We start from the raw sequence: 24,206 nt of genomic DNA, 5'->3' as shown, positions 1-24,206 counted from the left end.
ATTTATTTTTTTATTGCTGCCTTCACTTCCTTTCTAAACCAGGTCAAAATTTTTACCAGTACAGCTTTCTTCCTCAATTGTGTGATTTTTGGCTGTTTTGGCATCTAGTGTTAAGGTGTTCTTTATTATAATTCATGTTTTTCAAATTAAATTCTTCCTCCCAGCTAATTTGATTTAGTATTCTTTTCACCTTTGTGAAACTGATCCTATTAAAGAGCACATGCGCTCGTGCACACACACACACATAGATAGTGTTTGTAGGTGTGTGTGTATATATATATATTATATTACTAGTCTGGACTTTATTCTGCTTGTACATGATAAATGTGATCAAGTTATGATCACTTGTACCTAAGCTACCATTAATTTTAATTTTGTGATCAGTTCTTCTTTATCTGTTAAGACAAAGTCGAATAAAGAATTCCTCCAGCATATGTCACTCACATTGAAATCTCTCGTGATCATGTAGAATTTTTTCCTACGCAATGTAGATAGGTATATAAGAAGCCCTGGTGTGATTTGGTGCTCAGTAGCAGACACTTACTAGTACCCCATCTTGTGCTTTATCTTTTAGGACATTGATCCATAAGCATTCAGAATTATTTTCCTCTGAGTGATAAGTGACTTGGAAATGGGTTATTATACATTAAGGATCTACAAGCTGTTACTTCTGAGGGCCACCTCCCCTAGCAGTTTTTACAGTGTAGGTCAAAGATAGACAAAATCGAGACTGGAAATCAAGCCATGTTCCCACAAATGGCTGTGCAGAGTGCTACCAATAACATGGCCAAGAATGAAGTTTCAGTTCTTCATATTTTACTGTCATAGAAGCTATATCCATGTTCTGTTTCCTGTGATCAGAACATTACAGTGTGCATGCTCTGCATTAAAACCTCCTTATCTTTTCTGGTTTATCCAGGGGTTTGGGCCATGGAGCCTTTGGCGAAGTATATGAAGGTCAGGTGGTGGGGATCCCGAGTGACCCCAGTCCCTTACAGGTGGCTGTGAAGGTAAGCGACAATATGTGAGTAATCACAGTAATAACACTTTGTGCACCTTTCATCCAGGGGCCCCAAAGCATTATAAAAACATTGATAAATTAAGCCTTACAACACCTCTAGAAGATAGGTATGTATTGTCCCTGTTTTGCAGATGGGGACACTAAGGCACAGAACAGGTGAGATGATTTCTGTTGGGTCACTTGGGCAGAGTAATAATACCTAGCTTTTACATAGCGTTTTTCATCCATACATCTCAAAGCCCTTTACAAAGGACAGTAGGTATCACTGTGCCTGTTGTACATGATCTACTGACTCCCTTGTCCAGTGCCCTGTCTTTGCCTTGGGCCATGTTGCATCGTTCACAGTCCCCTGCCCCGACCACTAGCCATGCTCATCATGTCCATCAACAAGATTGTTTATTTTAGAATCTCAGAGAAATTAATCCAGCTGATTCAACCTTATCCAAATGAGAAATTGCATTACAGAGAACTTTATTTCCAAGCTGTCAGCTTGCATCTATTACCATCTGACCATGTTCTGTGTGATGTCTGACATTGCTGTAAATGAAGCTAACACATAGCTGGTAATGATGAGCTCCAGCAGCGGGGTTACTAGAGCCCAGTGCACTTTGCTGGGGTGGCTTGTAACTTTGGCCTCACTGTCAGAGAACGAAAAGCGAGGTTATATACTAGCCAGCTCCTCAACAACCTTACCACGCCCCATCAATGATCTTGGAAGGTGCCACACTCCAAGCCATCAAGCAGTTTACTTATCTTGCTAGCATGACTACAGATAAAAATCAAAGTCTATAATGCTGTTGTCCTCAAAACTTTGCGCTATGGTTGAAAAACATGGACCTGTTATCAATGGCACATAAAAATCTTGACAGTTTCCATTTGTGACACCAGTGAGGATTGCTAGGCATCAAATGGCAGGACTGGGTTTCCAATATAGAATTCCTGGCAAAAGCTGGTTCGGTTGGTATTGAGCTCATTTGATCTGCACACTGTCCATGTAATTCATATGCCTGAGACCCATTTATTATAATAAGTTGCATATCCCCAATTAAGCTCCAGGAATTGTAAGCATGGAGGGCAGATGAAACGCTTCAAAGTCACCCTCAAACCAAATCTGCCCCAAAACAAACATTTCTGACTCAACCTTTAAGCAACTGGCAATTGATCATATTGCATGGTGCCACATCCATAAGGGTGGGTGTTCACAATTTTGAGAAGAATCACTTTGCGTAGCTGGAAGCATAGTGCCAAGCACGGAAACAGCAAGCAGCACAACTAGGCAAATGGCTCTGTGGCCAGTGTGGTAAATGTTGTTCTTCCCAAATTGGTCTGTGGAGTCACCCGAAGACCCGTTAGTACAAACTATGATTGTTGACGTCATCCTTGAAATCAAGGTGACTAGCATCAAATGCAGATTTCCAGTACAGCAGTAGCTGATTGTAGTGGTCGGGAAAGAATCTGTTTAGGCATTATATCACACTCAACACAATAGAGTCCCCAATATATACAACATTGTGCAATTAACTGTTTGCATTGTGCGGTGTTTCTTCTTCATCTGAAGTATCTGGCTATAGGCCACTGCCAGGAGGAGGATACTGGGCTTGATGGACCAATGTTCTGATCTGATGGCCAATCCCCCATGCCTGCCAACAGGGCTTCACAACCCAGTCTGAAAATGGCATGTTAGTTAGCTTGGTGTGAGAGTTTGTTGTGGGGAGAAGGGGATCGCTGCAGACTGTGTATGTTTCTGGGATTCTACAATCATGAGACTAAAACCTCTCTCTCCCTTCTTGTCCGGTCTTTTCCAGACATTGCCAGAGATGTGTTCAGAGCAAGATGAGCTGGATTTCCTCATGGAAGCTCTTATTATCAGGTGTGTTAATAAAAGGTAACCAAGGGCTTATGTGGGCTATGCATGGCAAAGCACAGGTCCTATAAGATGAAAAGTGTTCTGTGATGTATAATGATGTTAAAACATTCATACTGCACTTTTCACCCAAAGCTATCAAAGTGCTTGACAATGGCAGGTGGGCACTATTCTCTCTTTTTTAAAAATCAGATTGTGAAACTGAGGCTCAGAAAGGTTGACGCTAATGTTCTTAAAACGGTCCATTGAATTTAGATGCTTTAAGGTCTGGGTGCCCAACCTGGAACACCGAGGCCCTAGTTTTCAAGCATAATTACCTCCCCTATTCACCTGGAGCTCAGCACACAAGACGATCCAGCCCTGTTTGTCTTAGGTTGGGCCACACAGAGACCACACAGAGTCAGTGGCAGAGTCACAGATCCCAGACAGCCAATTTTCCATTCCACTAAGAGCTGGGGACACAAAGCGGCATTGAAAACGGTGGTATTAGGACCCTGGGTAATACCCCCTACATAACTGACTCCCATGTCTGAGTATTGCTGCTGGAACAACCCTACTCCCAGTCCAGGCATAGGGAAGTCAGAGGGGAGGTAGAAGACGTGGGTGAGGAGGGCGCATGCCCACAGCACAGTGAATTGTGGCTGTTCTCTGCTTCCCAGGGCCCATAGGCTGTGCCAGACCCAGAATATAGGGAGTGCAAAGGGGACTGAAAGGGGGCATCCTTCCCATCCTCCGTTCCCACTCCAAGAACAGAGGCAGGCTAAGAGAGAACTGGGGCCAGTGTCTTCAAACCAGTAGCGTTGCTAATTAGGTCTACCAACGGTGATACCTTAGACTTGGTAGCATCACAGACCATACCTGCATTTGACTGGCTCAGCACCCCTTCAGCTACATTGTTTCCTCTGGATAACCAGCTTCTCTGTGGGAGGGCAAGTTGACTCTCCACATCAAGGTGCCTTTTGGTTCAAAGCTGCCCTTCCGTTGAGTCTCGCTTTCTCCGCAGCAAGTTCAACCACCAGAACATTGTGCGCTGTGTTGGGGTCAGCTTGCAGGCACTGCCACGCTTCATCCTCCTGGAGCTTATGGCTGGAGGGGACCTGAAATCCTTCCTGAGGGAAACGCGGCCTCGACCGGTAAGGTGGGATGGGGGAAATTATCTTTCTCCACTAGTTTTGCAACCTGTGCCTTACTCTCCCTGCCATTTCTTCCTTGTTTAACTGCACTGGTGTTCTTCCTGGCTCCTCTCCTAAGAGCTCTCCAAGCATTACAAGTAGTAAACTAAAGCACGCTCACACCACTGATCTATTAATAATTGGGAATGGCCACCAGTAATTTTTCCCTAATAACATGCTGTGTCCACATAATTAGAACCTGTTTATTTTCTGAGAGACTGGATGCTTTAGAGCAGCAGTTCCCAAACTGTATTCCAGGGACATGTGTGATCCACAGAGCACTTGCTGGTGGCCTGCAGAGAGCTGGCTGGTCACATCGTGCTGAATCCTTCTCCTAGTTTCCAGTCACTTCTACTGGTCTCCAGGCTCTCTGAGTACTAGGAGGCAGAGTCAGTCTAGCTAGCCTTTGATAAAGCCCATTGCTCTGTGAAAGGAGGAGAAAGAGAAGCCACCCTGAGTCAGGAACCTGAGCCACCAGTGGGTCTGAAGCTGCCAGACAACTCCAGGAGAGGAACATGTAAGGAAGAGGGGGACACAAGGCAGCCAGATAATATACCCATGGGACCGGGGAGATGGGCCAACTGGTGAAGGAGCAGCATGTCCGTGGAGGAGGGGGAGGAAGAGGAACAGATCAGATGGGAAGGGGGAAGAAAAGCAGAGAGTAGGGTTTACTGTTTTTTTTAAATATGTAACATTTATCACACCAGAGTCCCTTAAATCACATAAATCCTTCCCCAATGGCACTTTGCCATGTCCGCAATTGCCACAAGGCTACAATATGACAGCAAATGGGAGGCGAGGTGTCCACCAGATAATCTCGCTAAAAAGTCTCCAACCCTCTTGTGTAGAGGGTTGGTTAAGGGAGCAGAGCCTTTCATCGCTGGATCACTAGTTCGAATACCGCTTAGTAGGGACTAAAAGCTGTTGTTGTTGTTTTATTTATTTGAACTGCAGTAGCCCCTCGGAGCGCCAGTCATGGACCAGGACCCCACTGTTCTACGTGCTGTATAAACACAGAACAAAAAGATGGTCCTGCCCCAATAAGCTGACAAATTTAAGCAGAGTTCAGTGGCTGAGGTGGAAAGAGTCAGTAGTTTCACTTGTGAGCTTTCCTCAGTGTTTACCCCCTTTAAAAATGTGGTGGCTTTTTCATTGCCTATGGCAACTGTTTCTAAAATCCCAGCACCCATAAAATCTGGAGGTCTTTATCAGACCACTGGTAACATTAGTAAAAAAAAAAAAAGAACTAAAGACAGTTTGGATGAAAGAGTATGAATAGGTCCCAAAGCCCTCAGCCCCTTTCTGGAAAAGGAGGGGATTAAGCGGTGTGCTGAAAAGGGGGAGGAGAAATTTAGGCCTGCGCTCACTCCAAAAAGAAGACATTGGTGAGCTGGAGCTGATTTGTTTGCACTGGTGTAAATCAGGAGTAGCTCCATTTAAGTCAGTGGAGTTACACAAGCATAAAACTGATGTAAGCTAGAGGAGACTCATTCCTTGAATTGGTGGGTTCAAGAAGCTGCTATGTTATTTAAAATGTCCTGTGTTCTTAGAGCCTTTCCCGGTGAAACCAGAACCACCAGGAAATGCTGTATAACGATAACTAGAAAGTGCCTGCCAAAGTTTACTGATGCTAAGCAAAATAGATTCAAGTCCAGTCAAACCACTGGATCAGCAAAGGTCTAGATGTTGGGGAAGCTTAGCACCAAACTTGTCAGATTGTCTGTCTCTTTCTTTGAGCCCAGAGCAAAACTCTGGATCTTGTAGGACCCTTGCAGTAGAGAAGAGAGAGGAGTTGGCTGTAATGCATACAAAGGGGATTCCTTATGGAGACTGCTGGACTCAAACAGACTCTGTGGTGACTAAAAACAGCCTGTGCTGTTTAATCTCACTAGAAGGGGTCTCTCTAAACCATGGCCTGGATTAAGCGCTCATGAAAGTCTCTACTGACCACACTATGGGGCCAAACACCCAGAACTGTGCGGGTTTGAAATACACATCTCGACAGACAATTTCTAGGATAGAATCGAGTTTGGTTCTTTGCAACACCTTGTGTTGTGGTCCTGTCAGACATCACAATGAAGCGGCGTCTGGCTGGAGGTGAGCCCACACTGGAGCACTCGACTCAAAGAAGAGCCGGGCGCAGGGGTAATTCAGAACCAAGGCCAGGTATCTTAGACTTTACAACCTGGGCTCTGCTCTTGATATGGTGCCACAGGAAGCAGCATAGTGGAGGAGCAGGTTGTGGTTTCCCGCTGAGTCGGTACAGATCCACAGCCCTAACGCCAGAGCAAGCCGGGCTGCTGGAGGTGCTGACTGTCAGAGGAAACTGAGGAATGGTATGTGGCCGGGCCCACCATCGCTCCACAATGTAGTGCTTGTTTCAGCTCATTAAATGAGAGAGAGAAGCCAAGACTGCAATGCCCTGGGCCCTAGTGGAGAAGCACCCAGGATATTCATTGTGAACTGCAGGCATTTTGACCTATTTCTTACAGGAAAATAAACCAGACACTTTTGAGGATAAAAGGCCCTTTATCTTCATAGAATGAAATCACTGACATTGCTTGAGCTGAGGGTTTTCTCTTTTTTTTCTTTTTTTGCCCTTCTACTGTTTGTAAGTACCACCCCATGCATCAGTGCTTTCATCTCCCCATGTCAGCAGCTGTTCTGCTCAGTCTCTCTGACAGCTAGTGGCAAACACAGAGTTAAGAGTGATGTACACACAAATGAGGAAATGTGGAAAGCTTCTATGTGCCTGTGCTCTATGTAACAAGTATTCTTTCCTAGTTACTTCTCCCTTTATCCCTCTCCTTCCTTCCCAATCTCTTCCTTGACCTTCCTTCTGCCCTTCCTGGGCTCCATTAGGTGGTTCAGGAATAACATCATCAGATATTATGTAGGGGACTATTGTTTTGAGAGGGTAGCCCAGCTGGCAACTTCAGGAGCTCCCATGTCCCCCTGAACTAGAGACCCTCCACTAATACTGCATCTCACCCCACACCAAACTCTGAGAAAGAGGAGGCTCAAACACTGACTTGAACTTGGTGGCTTGGGCCGAACCAGAACTCCAGTTCTCAACATCCCTAAACTTTGGGCAAGTTCCAAACGTTGGATCCAAACATTCCAGCTCTACTTTGAACCCATCCTCACCCTTGGGGCCATGTATCACTGTCACCATCCTGTTTGAGGACTGCCAGGCAAGAGTCCCAATGCAGCTCGTTCTTTAGCTGTCAGAGTGGTTTTCGGGTGACCGGAGGCACCCGCTGGGTCTGAGAATGCTGCCTCCGTTGTTCACCCTGCACTTGCTGGCTCGGGAAGTACAAAGCCAGGGATTGCACTCATTGGTGTGATATCAGAGATGAGCAGTGTGCTGTGCTCAAATGGCTAACAGTTATCATGCTAAAGTTGGGAATATTGGGCTGGAAATATGGATGCTCACTTATTTGGCTGGTAGGCTCCCTCCCATATGCTGGAGTTTGACCAATCCTGTGCACAACTGCTCTGGCCTGCAGCTATGCAGCTTGTACCTACTCAGTCCTGCTCCTCGTGACCCCAAACTGAAGTTCAAAGTAGACAATCTGAGGGTATGTCCTCACTTAAAGGCTGCAGCGGCATGGCTGCAGCACTTCAATGTAGACACTCACTACAGCGACTGCAGAGGTTCTCCCGTTGCTGTAGTTAATCCACCTCCCCAAAAGGCAAGAGCTAGGTCAACAGAGGAATTCTTCCGTAAACCTAGCACTATCTACACCAGGAGTTAGGTCGTCTTAACTATCTCTCTCAGGGTGTGATTTTCAGTGTAGACCAGCCCTCAGAGGGCAGGCTGTAGCAAAGTGACTTTTCCTTTGATCACGCAGATTTCTAGTCTCACCAACCATGTCGTACCCAGCCAGACAATGATGTTTTTTTAAAAAAACACTGACAGAGAAAAGGGAGTTTAGCTTCCTAGGTAAAATTAAGTACAAAGAGAAATCAGCTTTGGCAGGTACAATGGTAATGCTTTACTGCCTACTGCATAACTACCCCTTTTGTCTCTCCCTTCTTGCTTTTCCTCCTCACTCTTTCTCTCCATTCTTCACCTTTTTTCCTACTTTCCCTGTCCTTCCCTTATTGTTATCATTTACAATTTGCCTGTCACTATCGCATCAAGGTACCACATACAATAAAAGAAACATTCAACTGGGCTGAACAAAATAAGCATTCCATTGGACTCTAAACAAGAAATGTAACATTTATACACATAGGCCAAATCCTCAGCTGGTGAAAAATAGCCTATAATAAATAAGAATAAATCCATTGACTTCTGTGGAGCATTACCAATTTATCCTAGCTGAGGGTTATCAAGATCAGAGGTGAGCCCAAGCCAGAAAGTTCAGATCCAAATTCTCCCAAATTTCAGGGATTCATGGACCCAAGGATGTCCGTGATGTCCCAGGGATGTTCTGTCCCACCTCTAATGAAGATCAGTGTCTATTTAGGGGCTGTACTTCCCTGCTTCTCAGCAGTAAGATAAGCTCAATAGATTTGGGTGGTACTTAGCTGCTCAAATGCCAGGAAAATACTGAGAACATTGCCAGGTTTCAGAGTAGCAGCCATGTTAGTCTGTATCTGCAAAAAGAAAAGGAGGACTTGTGACACCTTAGAGACTAACCAATTTATTTGAGCATGAGCTTTCGTGAGCTACAGCTCACTTCATCGGATGCATGCAGTGGAAAATACAGTGGGGTCTACCAATGTGATATATGCCATCATGTGCCAGCAATGCCCCTCTGCCATGTACATTGGCCAAACTGGACAGTCTCTACGTAAAAGAATAAATGGACACAAATCAGACGTCAAGAATTATTACATTCAAAAACTAGTCAGAGAACACTTCAGTGTCTCTGGTCACTTTGATTACAGACCTAAAAGTGCAAAAAGAAAAGGAGTACTTGTGGCACCTTAGCGACTAACCAATTTATTTGAGCATAAGCTTTCGTGAGCTACAGCTTAAATTGGTTAGTCTCTAAGGTGCCACAAGTACTCCTTTTCTTTTTGCGAATACAGACTAACACGGCTGTTACTCTGAGACCTAAAAGTGGCAATTCTTCAACAAAAAAACTTCAGAAACAGACTCCAACGAGAGACTGCTGAATTGGAATTAATTTGCAAACTGGATACAATTAACTTAGGCTTGAATAGAGACTGGGAGTTGATGGGTCATTACACAGAGTAAAACTATTTCCCCATGTTTATTTCCCCCCACACACACACACACAAACACACACACTGTTCCTCAGACGTTCCTGTCAACGGCTGGAAATGGCCCACCTTGATTATCACTACAAAAGGTTCCCCGCCACCCACCCCACTCTCCTGCGGGTAATAGCTCACCTTACTTGATCACTCTCCTTACAGTGTGTATGGTAACACCCATTGTTTCATGTTCTCTGTGTATATAAAATCTCCCCACTGTATTTTCCACTGAATGCATCCGATGAACTGAGCTGTAGCTCACGAAAGCTTATGCTCAAATAAATTTGTTAGTCTCTAAGGTGCCACAAGTATTCCTTTTCTTTTTTTGAGAACATTGCAAAATTCTCCTTTCTGTGGAGTTCAAAGCCCTATCTGTTTGGTCCTTTTCTCACGTGGCAAAGCAATCAGAGGATGGCTTTAGAAGATAAGCAGTAATTTCCTTTCCTTTGTATCCTGAAGCTTGTTGTTCAGAGTAGTGATTATACTGAACAATAGTCAGAGTTTGTTTTGCGGTCACCTTCACCTTTAGAGAGGTTGGACTTAAAGGGGAGGGGTGGGGGGACAGAAGATGTCGCTTTAGCGCTTCCAATGCACCCCTCGCTCTAAAGGCTGATCGTGAGCTACAGTTTCCAGCTGGTTTCAGAGTAACAGCCGTGTTAGTCTGTATTCGCAAAAAGAAAAGGAGTCCTTGTGGCACCTTAGAGACTAACCAATTTTCTTTCTCTCCTCTGGGGAGCAAAAGTGGTAAAAAGCTGTAAAGCAGATTCTCTAGTGTGTCAAGATTGCTCACTGCACAAAATGGTCTGAAAACTCTGTCTTTCAGACAAATTACTCAGATAAATTGTCATTGGCTGATAAGTCACATCTGCTTTACAATTTCAATTTAGCCAAAAGTTGACCAAGGAAGGAAAAGCGTCACAATTAGAATCAGCTTGTGGCTTCATCCCTCGTCCTTCATCCTTCATCCCTTTGCCTTGTGTCTTAGCTCAATTCAGCCCAGGGGTCAGTTTCTGCACCCTGAAGAACTGGACTTTTTATTCACTGTGTAGCCATTGAGTTGGCTACTGGCTCCTGAACCATGATCACAGGAGAAAGGCCATTAAATGGGTTGAAAGGTTTGAAGCAGCCCCTGCTCAAACCCCTAAGAAAAGACACCAGCACCCTTTTGTTGATCATTTTAGCCATATATTCAATGCTGATGAATTACTCAGTAATCAGCAGTGTAAGACTAAAAGAGATCCTCCATCAAAAAGTAAGGCTTCAGGGAACAACACTATGCACAAATAAATAAATAAAAGCCCAGCCCTTTTCTCCTATGTATTAGGGCACTTCAGTAATCCCTGTGCATGTTAAACAAACCATGTGTATAGTAAAACACAGGCAGGATAGATGAGTCTACACTGTCCCTTTTGCTTAACTGTGTGCGTGATGCTGTGCAGGTAAGCCTCTGCTCAGACAATATATAATTCCGGGTGCTTTACAGTTCTTTGGTGCTGCCTTCATTAGACTCAGGTACCTTGGGGCTGGGTTTATCCCAACCCTTTCAGCCAAGACTAAGACCTCTGTTATAACAGCCAGTGCTCGCTGTTTCTTGTTCAATTGTGCATTCTGCAAACTGCAGGGAGGCTAGGAGCTGGTTAGGCTAAAGTCCACTATGGCTCAGAGCTGGAGGGTGGCAGGAAGCAGCATACCAGGACCCTAGTGACCTTTCCTCATTAAGGGAGTGGGGCGTTTAGAGTCCTAGGTGCTGATGAACCAGTACTGCTGTGTGTATCAGTGAGTGGGGTATACAGCATTAAAAGATGCTGCTCTTTAATAGGTGCCATGAAGATGAACTGCTTGATTGGTGTGGAGAGTGCTGGCATGCCCGCCTATCAGTCATGTCACTTAAAGGCAATTCTTCCTCTCCAAAGTACATCATGTTGTTCTGCATGAATGTATGCTCCCTTTCCTATCACAGGACATCAGCTCCCTGCACTGATGAGCTCCTGGAGATTAAGTTAAATAACTAAAGGGGCAATTGATAAAAATCTACACATATGTGAAGGATGCAAATACCAAGATGGGACTCAGAAACTCAGATAATATGTGGGGGCAGTAGAAGAGGATGGGCTGATTGTTTAGGGTGATTTAAGGGAGTATGACTAATGGGATGAAACTGAGCAAAGATAAATTCAGGTTAAATATCACCCAAATACTTATAATACTGAGACCATGGAATAGTCTCCCACGAGAGGAAGTATAAGCGCATTTAAAGCTAAACTGCATAAAGCAGTAGAGAATACACTGTAAGAAATAATCCTACCGCAGCTGTGAGGGGAATTAGGTGACCTACTACAGTAAGGCATCAGATTTAGTGATTCTGATTCTATTAGTGCAATTTGTGCGTATGATTAAGTGCCAGCACCATATATGAAACATTTATGCTAGTTGGAAAGCCATGTATGAAGTAATTTACATCCCCTTGTGTATTTGTGTTAGCATTTGATTCACGTCCTCATTTGAGATCTCCCTAACTCAGTGGTGACTCATAGCTCTGAAGATGAACCATGCAGCATTTCTGCTTTAACTCCACTTTGTACCTTGTCTTTTGGTAGAGCCAACCCTCTTCCCTTTGCATGCTGGACTTGCTCCATGTGGCTCACGACATTGCATGTGGCTGTCAGTATTTGGAAGAAAACCACTTCATTCACAGGTGAGTAAGACTATTTGCTATTAAGGACTATTTACCATTGCCCTTTGTATGTGTGGGTGTGTATTGTATTGTAATATATTGGCTAGCATGTACGGGTAATTCTTGTAGTGAATATGTTTGTGTACCACTGCCCTCTAGTGGTTGGATGTTTTTAGAATATAAGAGCCAAAAGCCCAACAAATAGTAATTATTCACAGGGACTCTACTTTATCTCAAGTGAGGAAGGCCTGTATTCCTGGTGCCAAAGAACCTGAGCTCTATCCCCAGGGCCACAACATGCATGCAGTTTATTTGTCATCTGCACAAAAGCAACCTGGAATTTGTTACAGTAGGTTGCAGGCCTTCCCTCCAGCAAGCTTTGATTATTGCCCTTCTGTTCATTCTTGCATTCTGTGCTTCCTCGCTGTTCTCATCCTGGCCCTGGACACACACACGTTAAAGTTCAGACCTGGAATGAAAAATGGCACCATATGACTGACTGCTCCCAGTGTGTAAGATGTTTGAGATGGGCCTGATTCTAGCCACAAAGTCAAGCAAGGCTAGAGAGCCACTCACCTGTCCCCTTTTCAGTAGGGGTTGTTCCCATCCAGGCCTCAGATATGTGGTTAAGACAGCAATACTCTCTCCACATTTTCCAAACATCAATAATTTAATGATGACCTGAAGGCCCAGAGCTTCTCTTTCCAGGAGTATTTCTTAAATCCCCTCTGTTATGGTTCCAGGGTCAGCTGTACCTTTGACCCTTTGCTCAGTTTCCCCCTGGGTACCTTTCCAAGAGACAGGCCCAGCAGCTGCACTTCTCTCAGGATGAAATTCCACCATTCACCCCACTATTACACTGGGTCCCCTATTCACCAACTGGGAATTGTCAGCAGCTCCAGCTGTGTTTTGCCCGCTGCTGTAGATTTCTCTTTGGCACTTGTGACCAGTATGAAAGTGTAGTGACAGAGAACAGCTTGTTCCAAACAAAGTATTATTTATTTAACTGAAGGAACACAACAAACAGTGAGGGAAAGGATGTTGTGATGGCCAAGACTAGAACAAGACTAGGTTTCAAAAAAGAACTAGATAAGTTCATGGAGGATAGATCGTCAATATCTATTGGACAGGCAGGGATGGTGTCCCTAGCCTCTGTTTGCCAGAAGCTGAGAATGGACGACAGGAGATGGATCACTTGGTGAATACCTGTTCTGTTTATTCCCTCTGGGGCACCTGGCATTGGCCGCTGTCGGAAGACAGTATACTGGGCTAGATGGACCTTTGGTCTGACCCAGTATGGTCGCTCTTATGTTCTAAAAGGGTTACAACAATAAAAGGCCTGTACGCATGTTATCATACCTATGCCTTAATCTTTCCTTGTCAATTTAGATAGGTCCCACTTTTCCCAGGCTCCGCTGGCATTGGGCCTGGATGAGATAGACTGCAGCATCTGCCTCTGTGTCAGTCTAACCTTCAGTCTCCTCCTAGAGCTCACAGGCACTCTTTTATTCATTTAAAAGTCCCTTTGTTTGTCCTGGGACACCTGAACCTGGTCGGTCTGGTTTATGCATCTCGCCAGAGGGGTTGGAAGTAGAATTCCAGCACTGTACTGTCTATTAGGCACCAGTAGCTGAGTTAGAGTCATTGCCTGGTTCCTGTGTATGTGTTGAGAGGTACATTAAGAATTAACCCATAGTGTTCTATACAGCAAGCCCCACCACAATACTCAAACATATAGAGGTACACAAAATATTCATAAAAATAATGCAAATCTAGTCCACATTCTTCAGACCTTTTCAATATCTTCAGTAGTTCTAGTTTTAAGGAAATAATTTGAGAGTTTTGTAGCATCCAGCATGATTAAGAATAGCCAAATCTGTGGTCCTTCTGGCTGAAAAGTCCGAGGTGCTAACCATCAGTGCTTTCCCATTATCTCAGGTTTCAGAGTAACAGCCATGTTAGTCCCTTATCTCTCCCCACTGTCATGAACGGTCATTGGAAAAGTTCAGCAGCCACATGGAGCAGAGTTGCATGGCTTTGCAGGGGAGCCACAAACTTATTGCTGCAATTTTTTAGTTCACTTCTCTGAGGTGATTTTGCCAGGCTTGTGCTCTCGGTTTTCATTCTAGTAATTCAAGTGTCTGTCTAGTTTCTGAAATCCAAGTTTGAGCATTTTCCTTGTAGCACTGACTGTTCTGCCTGCCTCTGGCATAGAAGTGACTACGCATGACAAAGATGTACTAGATATAGGGGCAGTACTCATGATTGGGACGGTGTGTTGTTGGAAGAGGTGGATTGTCCAACTCAGATCTTTTACTGCCAACTTTCTAGAGTCTCAACAACACTTGCGAGGATGGGGTGTTAGCAGGCGGCTCCTGCCATACTGAGTAATGTGTGTGTGATGATAAAAGGCATTAAAGAATTATTACAAGTAGCAAATGGAATGTTTAAATGCAAAAGATTTTTTCTAAAACAATGGGACATAGCTTGTTATCTGCAGATATTGACTTTACTGGGATTTGAAGGGTCTCAGCCCTTCAGAAAAGCAGGCCATGTTTTCTTGTCATTTCCTTGGGCTTTTGCAAAACTGTTGAAAGGTTAAATGATTTTTTTCTTTTCTCTCTCCCTCTCTTTCTGCTGCTTTCCTTCTCTCTTTCTCAGGGACATTGCTGCCAGGAACTGTCTCCTTACTTGTCAAGGGTCTGGGAGAGTAGCTAAAATTGGAGACTTTGGAATGGCCCGGGACATATACAGGTAATAGAACGCAGTCTATGGCGTCACTAAGCAGAAATTTACCAGAACGGGAGATTATGTGCCTAGTTAAGTGTCATCATGTGCTGCTCTGTTTAACCCCAGTAAAGGGATGTTTCTGAAATCCTTCCCATATGACTCCCTGTCTGATGCAATTTTTGCTTTCAAGCTGTGGATTGACGGGCTGCTCACTGCTTTCTCAGAGCCTTCTCCTGGGAGTTTTCCATATGGCCAGAGAACATTTTCCCCTTCTCTTGGATTCCATCCCTAGTTGTTTTCCTTTCACTTTCTCAGCACTAACTGGCATAAGTCATTGGTGTGCCCTTTTGTTCTGTGGCTCCAAATCACTTTGAGTTTAATCTCCCTCCTCCTTGGTATTGACCCTGTTCCCTTCCGTTTTTTTGTCATTAGGAAATCTACTCAACTGACTGCATATAAAGCAGGAAAGATCAGGAGACTGTAATTACCCAAACTGGAATTTAGCCAGGCCACTAGGGTTAATGATGCTGTGCTTGCAAGAAGTGCCAGGAAATCTTTAATGATCACAAGTGGTCAGGACATCAGTTTACAGCTCATCTGCAACTCAGAACCTTAGCGCCCCCTAACACAGTGCTGGGGAATTGATTCACTCCTGACTCAGTGGAAAGAAAGCCACTTACTGAATCACCAACACAATTTCTTATAGTACCTTGGGGTTTTTCTGTTAAGAGGTCACCCATGCAAGTACTGAGCAGGGCTGACCCTATTTATCTTGAGTTCTGGGAATCTCACAGCCTGCGGTGATGGGACTGTAGCACTCCCTTAGAGATATGAGTGCATTTGAGCTCTTAGGTTTTTGTTACCAAACAAGACCCTACTACCATGAAGCCCTGCAATACAAGAGGGCTCTGATATGGCAAAACAGCCTCTGTCACACATGCACACTTGGCACAACTAACTGCTAGTACTCTTTACTCCTCTTCAAAGGAGCCTATGAAATTTACACACTTTTCCATGCACAGACATTCACTTTGTGTGCACACTGTAGTCTGCATGCACCAGCTCCCATTTGTGACTGCCAGTACAAGGGTTTGATCTTGATGGATTTAATTTTAAATGATATTGACACAAAGGGCCTGATATCTAGCTAAGATTGTTAGGATTTTATGCCGGCAGCCATCACCGCAGTGTCTGGGTACCATCTACATAAAATTGATGGTAATAGCAAAATTCCTAGTGGATTTCATGTGCACTCTGGCTTTTCTCCCTTACCATGCTAAGAATGCTGCCTGGGGTATTCTCATAGACTCATAAACTTTAAGGCCAGAAGGGACCACCATGGTCTGACCTCCTGCACATTTCAGGCCACAGAACCTCACCCACCCACTCCTGTAATAGACCCTTAATCTCTGGCTGAGTTACTGAAGTCCTCAAATCATGGTTTAAAGACTTCCAGTGACAGAGACTCCACCATTTACACTAGTTTAAACCTGCAAGTGACCCAGGCCCCATGCTGCAGAGGAAGGTGAAAAACTCCAGGGTCTCTGCCAATCTGACCTAGCAGAGTTGTTTTCTGGTGGTTGATTTGTTTGTTATAGGTTTTTATTATTTTTGAGGGGGGTGCTTAATTGGATGTGGGTATCAATGCTGTGAAATGTCATTCCTGCTACAGTGAAAAAGCTTTTCCAAAGAGGAAGGTTTTGCTCTGAGACACTTACGCGTGTGAGTAATTCTAGTGGAACTATCCACAGGATTACTCACAAGTTGCGGGATCAGGCACAAAGTGAGGGACAGCACAGAACTGTCCCTACATTAAATGCCTGTTCCCACTGTTACTATGAATAGAAAAAGATCTTGTCAGTATAATCTCTGCCATGCTCCTTTGTCTATAAGAAAAGCCCCAATTTAAGCTCTTTACTAAACCAGCCAGTCCCCAGGCTGGTAACTGTAATCCTTTAATTAGAAAAGTACTATAGTAATGCCACTTTCTTTCTGAATCCTGGGCCGACTGTTCACTTTGTTTTTCCTCTGCAGGGCCAGCTATTATCGAAAGGGAGGGTGTGCAATGCTGCCAGTCAAATGGATGCCACCCGAGGCCTTTATGGAAGGAATATTTACATCAAAAACTGATACATGGTGGGCTTCTTTTTCTCGTAATTTGTTTTTACAAATGACTCACTCTCTACTTCCCATTGTAAAAGGAACACTTTCCCGTCCTTCCCCCCCCCCTCAAAAAAAAAAAAAAAAAAGAAGAGATGGAGGTTTGAAACCCAGGGATCTAGTGGAGGGGATGAAGGAGCGAATAGCCGGATCCTTGCAACATGAAGACTTTCTCCTGAGAGCAATGGAACTGGCTTAGGTGCTGTATTGGTTATGAACAGGTGATCTAGGAAGGAAGGTGTCAGCTGTATGCTATTGAAAGGAGTCTAGCCTCTTTGTAGGAGCAAACCATCTTTCAGTGGCAGGGACAGACACAGCCAGTGTCAGAGGAGCAAGTGGAAACGCCCTGAATTGCCACCTCCCCGTGGCCCAGTGCAGCACATTAAGCCATGTGTTTCCAGGTCCCAGGGGAAGGTGGGAGGGAGATTGGGCTGGCCAAGTCAATGAAGGGCTGTGGATACCCCCAAAAGTGCAGGGTCTTGAGCAGTCACTTGAACTGTTTGTGTCTGAGCCTAGCCCTGCTCACTCTGCTGTGGCTGGCAGTCTCTCGTGTCAGGAAGCAGAGGGCCAGTGTTGACAGAGCAGGGGTACTGCTGATTGGGAAAGAAACGCTCAGGCAAAGCTGGGTCAGGAAGCCCGGAGTGCAGGAGAATGTTTGGGGAGAGGAGGCGACTGTGAAGCCACCAGTACTAATGTTCACCAGCTGCCTTCCCAGGATGTGGAGTGAGAGTATAAAGCCTGTTTCTCAGCTGATGGAACAAGTTAAATCCTCCCAAGGACACAGTAGCCTTGTATGCTGTCCATCAGCACCAATGTGGTGATCCTTGGGCTGTTTTATTCTGTTCCCAACCACACTGCAGTGTTTAACCCATAAAATGTTGGCATTTTCCAAGCTGCCAGTCAAATGAACGCTGAGGAGGTTGTATTTTCAATCTTCAGAGTGTTCCATGCCCAGCCACAAAGACCAAAGCTTGTGATGTAACCCAGGGAATATTCTAATTTTAATTCCCTGAAACATATATGGGGCTAGGACTCTGCAGCTAGGGGTCACTTGTATCATCTGTACAAGAGCAAAGTACATTGTTGTTTATTCAGGAACACAGGATTTGCCATAAAGGATCAAACCACAGTCCTGCCTCCGGCAGCGGCTAATACCCAATGCCTCAAAAGAATGTAAGTCCTCTCACAATAATACACCTGTTGTATCAAATTATGACATGCTAGACACAAAGTATGTATGATTATTTCCTGACCCTGCTGGGCAAACAGTGTAGTTGTACTCTGAAGCATGACATTTAATTACCCACATCACAGTCTTGGCTTGCTTAATAACTGTTGTTACTGATGCCCATAAAATCATCCAGCCCTTCTTTTACATCAGCCACTTTGTCTTCATGTTCTCCTGCAGCTGAGAATTCTGCAGGTTGACTGACTGTAGGGTGCTCAAAGCAAATACTGGTTTTAATGGCTCTAAGTGCATAGCCGTTGAATTGCAATACTATTTTGTGCTTGTGTCCTTGACCTTCTTTCTTTCTGTTCTGTGTCCAGGTCCTTTGGTGTGTTGCTGTGGGAGATATTCTCTCTTGGATACATGCCTTATCCTAGCAAAAGTAACCAGGAAGTTCTGGAGTTCGTAACTAATGGAGGAAGGATGGATCCACCCAAAAACTGCCCTGGCCCTGTGTATGAGACTAACTCATTTTGTGCATGAACACTCTGCTCTGGCCAGAAGATTATTAGCTTTATTACCATATATTTAATGACCTTCCTTAATGAACTCAAGTTCTAAAGACTTTTTCCCTACTGGTAATGTTATCTGTCAGCCCTTTTAGGTTAGTAGTCGATGCCTTCTTGGGAAGTATTGACCATTGGCTAGTGTATTAACAAATATTGGTCAATAGCTCTGTCCTTCAGATTAGATGTAAAACTGCAAGTTCTGACCACCTGTGGCCATGAAAGATCCCTGGTGTTGCTCACAAGTAGCAAAACCTTGGCTCAGTTAATTATGTTCTAACCTGCCTACAGTGAATTCCTTGTATGGTTTCAGTTGGGGCAGGTCATTTTTCTGAAGTGTCACTAGATTCCACCCCACAGGTGGTGGGTGAAGCAGTACATCTACCTGGATGGCCTGATTTTCAAATATGCTGTAGGGGCTCGGTGCCTTTGAAAATCAGTTCAATGGTGTTGGGACCCTTTGGAATAAAAGGTAGCACACAATTATCACTAGATCTCCTGCAGTACAGCATGGCTTCCAATTTAGTTTCTCAAGGCGATACTTCCCTGACTAGCCACCAAGGGCAGTGTATGACATCGAGTAACATCCTGTCTTCATCTGAATGGCCCACCTAAGGCTGTGTGGAAAAGGAACATCATGGTTTGGCAGGAATATTTTCAAAGGATGTATGGTTGAAGAGACTCCTGGCAAGGCACCTCTGTGGGAATTCCCAAACCACTTCTTTGAATCCATACCCCCATTCGTATCAGTTTGATTTCTAAATGGCAGTTGGAGCAGCTTCCCTCTCCATAGAGGTGTTTTTTGTTTCGAGTTTGTGGGAAGTGAGGAGGGGATTGGATGGAAATAGCCACTTTGTTAGGTCTTCCCCATATGTAGCAAAGGCCTGATTTTTTCACCAGTGGTGTCAATTTCACGACATGTTCCTACCAGCAGCATTTAAGGGTCTATTTGGCCCTTGAGGTGCACTATCTGCGTGCAGATGGAGAGTGGTATAGGCCCCTACACTTGAAGCCACAGCGGGATGGACTTTTTCAATTTTCGTGGAAGGTGACAATGAACACTTGGTGGGTGGGTGGGTACTGATGGACCATGGTGAACTGAAGTTCATTAACTACCAAACGAATCTTCCTTTTGCCTTCCTGCTTGTCATGATTTTCTCTCCTTCTGCTGTTGTAGGTATCGTATAATGACCCAGTGCTGGCAGCACCAGCCTGAAGACAGGCCAAACTTTGCCATAATACTGGAGAGGATTGAATACTGCACGCAGGTATTTGCTTTTTCATCTTGCAGCATAAGACAACCAGTGGGCAGTACTGCACTACCTCAGTGAGCTCTAAACATGTATGTTGTGTTAGCCCGAAATCAGTGTCATGTAGTAAACGGAGGTGATGGATTCTCTCTGCCCTTCAGAAACACATGCTTCCATCTCACTACCCAAAGAGCGGGGTGCCCCTCACTGCCCATGCACACACCCCACAGGAGGAGAGGCTGTACACAGGCATAGCAACTCTGTGACTGCTGTTTCTACATCAAGGTACAGTTCCTCAGCAAGCCAAAGGCCTGAGCCACTCCACCAGGTTGCACTCTAGCACTTTCACTCCTTTCTTCCCTAGCTGTGCTGCAAGGGGATTGCCAGGTAACAGCCACTTTGCACATTTTAATTCTTAAGACGTTGACCAGTACTGAGCTGGGATGGATCTGACCCAGGGCACCAGTTCCAGTAGACCCCTTGAACTGTGGAGAGATTTGGATCCAGACCGAAATTTCTTGGTTAGAGCCAAGATGGATCTGAACTGGAACACTGGATGCAGTGATGAACTCTGGGGCAGTCTGGATCTAGATTCAGATTACATTTCTTGGGGACTGCAGTGCTATAGGAGCTCTAAGGTCAAGCAGAGGGATTGGGTCTCCTGACTTGAACCTGATTTCCCTTTTTAGTACACAGCTCATTAACGCAGCTCTTCCAGTCTAGTGGTCTCGCAAATGAAGCCGTCAAGAAACTGTTGGCTTGCAAGCTTTGGCACAGACCTGCACAAGGCCAGGCAGCATGTCATTTCACCACTCTGAGCTTCAGTTTCCCCATGTGTAAAATAGGGCTGGTACTGATCCACCCGCTGGGGTGTTGTGAGCTACGTTCCCTCGAAGGTGCACTCCTTCGCGGCTGTGCAAGAGGCCATCAAAGGCCGCACACTTAATTAGCAGAGCCACACAGGTGTGCACACTGCACACAGGTGGGCCTGGAAGATGGCAGTGGGGTGAGGTGCGGGCAGTGAGGTGAGGTGTAGGATGGAAGATGGCAGTGGGGTGAGGTGGGGAATAGGGGGTAGGTGGGGGCAGTGGGGTGAGGTGTGGGATGGTGATAGGGAAGCTTGGGGCATGTGGGGCTGTGGCATGGCCAATAGCGACATCTCTGCCCCCCAGCCCGGGGGCTGTGGTGGGGAGAGACGCCTCTCCCCCGGCCCGAGACGCTTCTCCCTCCCAGCTCCAGGGCTGTGACGGGCTGAGACACATCTTCCCCAGCCCGAGACGCCTCTCCCTCCCTACCCAGGGGCTGTGGCGGGGCGAGGTGCCTCTCTCTCCCAACCCTGGGGCTGTGGCGGGGCGAGGTGCCTCCCCCTCCCAACTCCGGGGCTGTGGTGGGGTGAGACGCCTCTCCTCCAGCTCCGGCCCAGGCCCCGGCCATGGAGCTGCTGCAGCAAGAGAGGGCTGGGAGAAGTCCTCCCTCCTCATCGCAGCTCTAGGGCAACCTGCACCCCAAACCTCTCATTTCCAGCCCCATCCCAGAGCCCACACCCCCAGCCAGAACCCTCACCCCCTCCCACCCCCCTGCCCCAGCCTGGAGCTCCCTCCCACACCCTGAATCCTTCATCCCCCCCAGCCCCACTCCAGAGCCCTCACCCCCTGTACTCCAACTCTCTGCCCTAGCCCTGAGCCCCCTCCCACACTGCAAACCCCTTGGCCCCACCCCCGCCACACATCACCTTCATATTGGTGCACATAACAAAATTCATTCTGCACATGGATGGGAAAAATTAGAGGGATCATTGTGAGGTTTAATCCATTAATTTTTGAAGGGTGCTTTTAGATCATTAGGTGGAGATGTTAACTCGTTTTTGTTTTTTGGTTGTCTATTAATAGTAAGCAGTTGACCCAGCTTCTCACACTTTTACAGCTTTCTGGGGAACATTTTCAAAAGTGCCTAAGTCCCATTGAAATGCCAAATTACTTAGGGGCCCGACTCCATGGAGGCTTAGGCTCCTAAGTGGCTTAGGTCCTTTTGAAAATGTTACCCTGCATGCCTAGAGTCCCCACCTTCCTCCACATTGCTGCTACATTTTCACAGCTGTAACTGCTTCTGCATTACAAGCGAATGGTATGAATTCTGTGTTCCAATCTGTGTCATCCCAACATTCTCCTTGCAGTTTCAGTTGCACCTGGGAATCCTTCTTCACTAAAGTCCATGTGCCATGTTTCTCTGTGCTGGTAAAAAAGCTATCACGTTCCACCCCAGTGGTAGTTGCATTTCCCTGAGATTCCTTTTATAAAGTTTGCGCTCCTCTGTGGCAAAAGGTGCTCTATGGATACAGGACAATTCTTATAAACAGGAGGCAATTGGCGACAATGCCTGAATATCAGCAGTGGCAAAAGAGTTTGAAAGAATCTCATTGTTCTCCCCTGTAGGATCCCGATGTTATCACCACCGCTTTACCTGTGGAATATGGACCATCCATTGAGGAGGAGGAGAAGGTTCCAATGCGCCCAGAAGACCCCAAAGCAATCCCTCCTCTGGTGGTCTCCCCACACCAAAAGAGAGAGGGTGACAAGCAGGCCCTGCCTTCTCCACCCCCTCTGCCCTCAGCCGTCACAGCTGGAAAACCTTTGGCAAAAGTGGCAGCCCCCGAGCCTCCGGTCCCTGTTAATGTGCGACCAGCCCTGGAAGGGGGACACATCAACATGGCGTATGCGCAATCCACCCTAGCTTCTGAGCTTCAGAAAGGCAGGGGGTCCAGAAATAAGCCCACCAATCTCTGGAATCCAACATACGGCTCCTGGTTTGCAGAGAAGCCTGTCGTCAAAAACAATTCTCTGCTGGAGAAAGAGGTGTCCGAGAGGGAGAATTTGGGGCACGAAGGAAACTGTACTGTGGGGCCCAGTGTTGTGACTAGCAGGCTGCCAGGCTCCTCTCTGCTCTTAGAACCGTCTTCACTAACAGCCAGCGTGAAGGAAGTGCCTCTCTTCAGGCTCCGCCACTTCCCCTGTGGGAACGTCAACTATGGATACCAACAGCAGGGCTTACCCCTGGAAGCCTCTGCCCCACCTTGCGCTAGCAATTATGAGGACTCTGTCCTTAGAAACAAGAGCCACGTAGCCCATCAGGGGCCTTGAGAGCCCTCTGCACTCTGACTCTCATTCTGTGTGGCTCTTGAGCTTGGAGAGTATTGTCCTTGTCATCCAAGAGAGAGCAGACAGCGCTAACTTTCATTATGTGCCAACTAGCTCTGAAGTGCCACCCTTTGAAGCTGTGTTTTCAGATAACCCAGAAGCTTCAACTCATCGGAGCCTCTACTCCTACTACGAAAAAGGGGGGATATTAACGTTAACTATAAGGCCCAGCTTTCGGTTGCATAAACTTATATGCATGGTCATTGTCGTGTCGTGCCCTTCCGTGTGCGCTTCTTCTCAATTGTGTACGCTCCGCTTAAATGTAAGGTCAGGATTCACTGCCTGAGTGTTTCATGTTTGGGGTTTTCCTTGCCAAGCTGCCGGTTGCTGTGGAATGGGACACTTGAAATCCCCTACGGATGGCAATGGTAGGGAAAGAGCTATTTATTCAAAACAAAAAGGATAAAACGTCTTTGAATGAAGACACCGGGGAACATTCCCAAGTTGCATTACAGCTGTAACATAGTCTGCAGCAGCCCTTGAATATGAGGTAATTGGCAGAGCAATGGAAAGATGCCAATCACACTGTCTGGTTTGTGAGTAAGATGGGAAGTTTAACTGTAGAGGAAGAGAATGAACTGCAAAAGGAGGATGGTTTATATTTTTTTCAGACCCAAAGCCAAGGACGGTACTGGCCCTTTAAAATTCTTTCTGTGCTACAGAAAGGAAGCATTGTGTTCTACAGGAACTTCTTGTTGTTCAGTGGAATTCAGGTGGAATTTTACAGGGCCAGGCTTGTGTGAGAGAGAAGTTGAAAAGGCCTTTGCAGTGAGAAGTCACCAGTAGATGGAAATACAAAGGTCTGAAATGCCCTTTAACATGCCCTTTACTAACGACTCCAACCAGAAGGCTTGACTTTGTACCCCCATTTGGATTCTAGGCAGTGTCTGCATTTCACGGGTTCGTTACCCTTGTTCCTTTAACAGAATTCTTGTCTGCTAGTCCGTTAAAAGCCCAAAGCTGCACTGATGCATTCTGTACACCTTGTGCATGAAACGTGTGTGGTTACAAGATACACATAAGAATTGAATTCATTTGTAAAGATGTACATTAACAATTTACAATATACTCCGATGGGGCTGCTGAAGCAGCCGTGCTGCCTAAAATACATGGTGCCTATTTCCATAGAAATAGGTCTATGGGAGCAGCAGCAAAGGAATAAAGAAGAGATGGAT

The 24,206-nt window shown here is 45.7% G+C and overlaps 1 protein-coding gene across 1 annotated transcript in view; it reads left to right on the top strand.

Annotated features, from left to right (window-relative positions):
- The window catches only part of ALK (ALK receptor tyrosine kinase), a 537,956-nt gene extending 514,982 nt beyond the window's left edge, over positions 1–22,974 (top strand). The window contains exons 24-32 of the mRNA XM_077812189.1: positions 920–1,010; positions 2,827–2,891; positions 3,889–4,018; positions 11,887–11,984; positions 14,625–14,717; positions 16,728–16,829; positions 18,402–18,536; positions 19,765–19,855; positions 22,270–22,974. Coding sequence (XP_077668315.1) covers positions 920–1,010; positions 2,827–2,891; positions 3,889–4,018; positions 11,887–11,984; positions 14,625–14,717; positions 16,728–16,829; positions 18,402–18,536; positions 19,765–19,855; positions 22,270–22,974 — 1,510 coding nt within the window. The remainder of the gene's footprint in view (positions 1–919; positions 1,011–2,826; positions 2,892–3,888; positions 4,019–11,886; positions 11,985–14,624; positions 14,718–16,727; positions 16,830–18,401; positions 18,537–19,764; positions 19,856–22,269) is intronic.
- Positions 22,975–24,206: the final 1,232 nt, after the last annotated feature.

Source organism: Eretmochelys imbricata, chromosome 3 (genome assembly GCF_965152235.1).
Source record: "Eretmochelys imbricata isolate rEreImb1 chromosome 3, rEreImb1.hap1, whole genome shotgun sequence".
In the NCBI taxonomy this organism is placed as follows: domain Eukaryota; kingdom Metazoa; phylum Chordata; order Testudines; family Cheloniidae; genus Eretmochelys; species Eretmochelys imbricata.
This window is presented reverse-complemented; position numbering and strand designations above follow the sequence as displayed.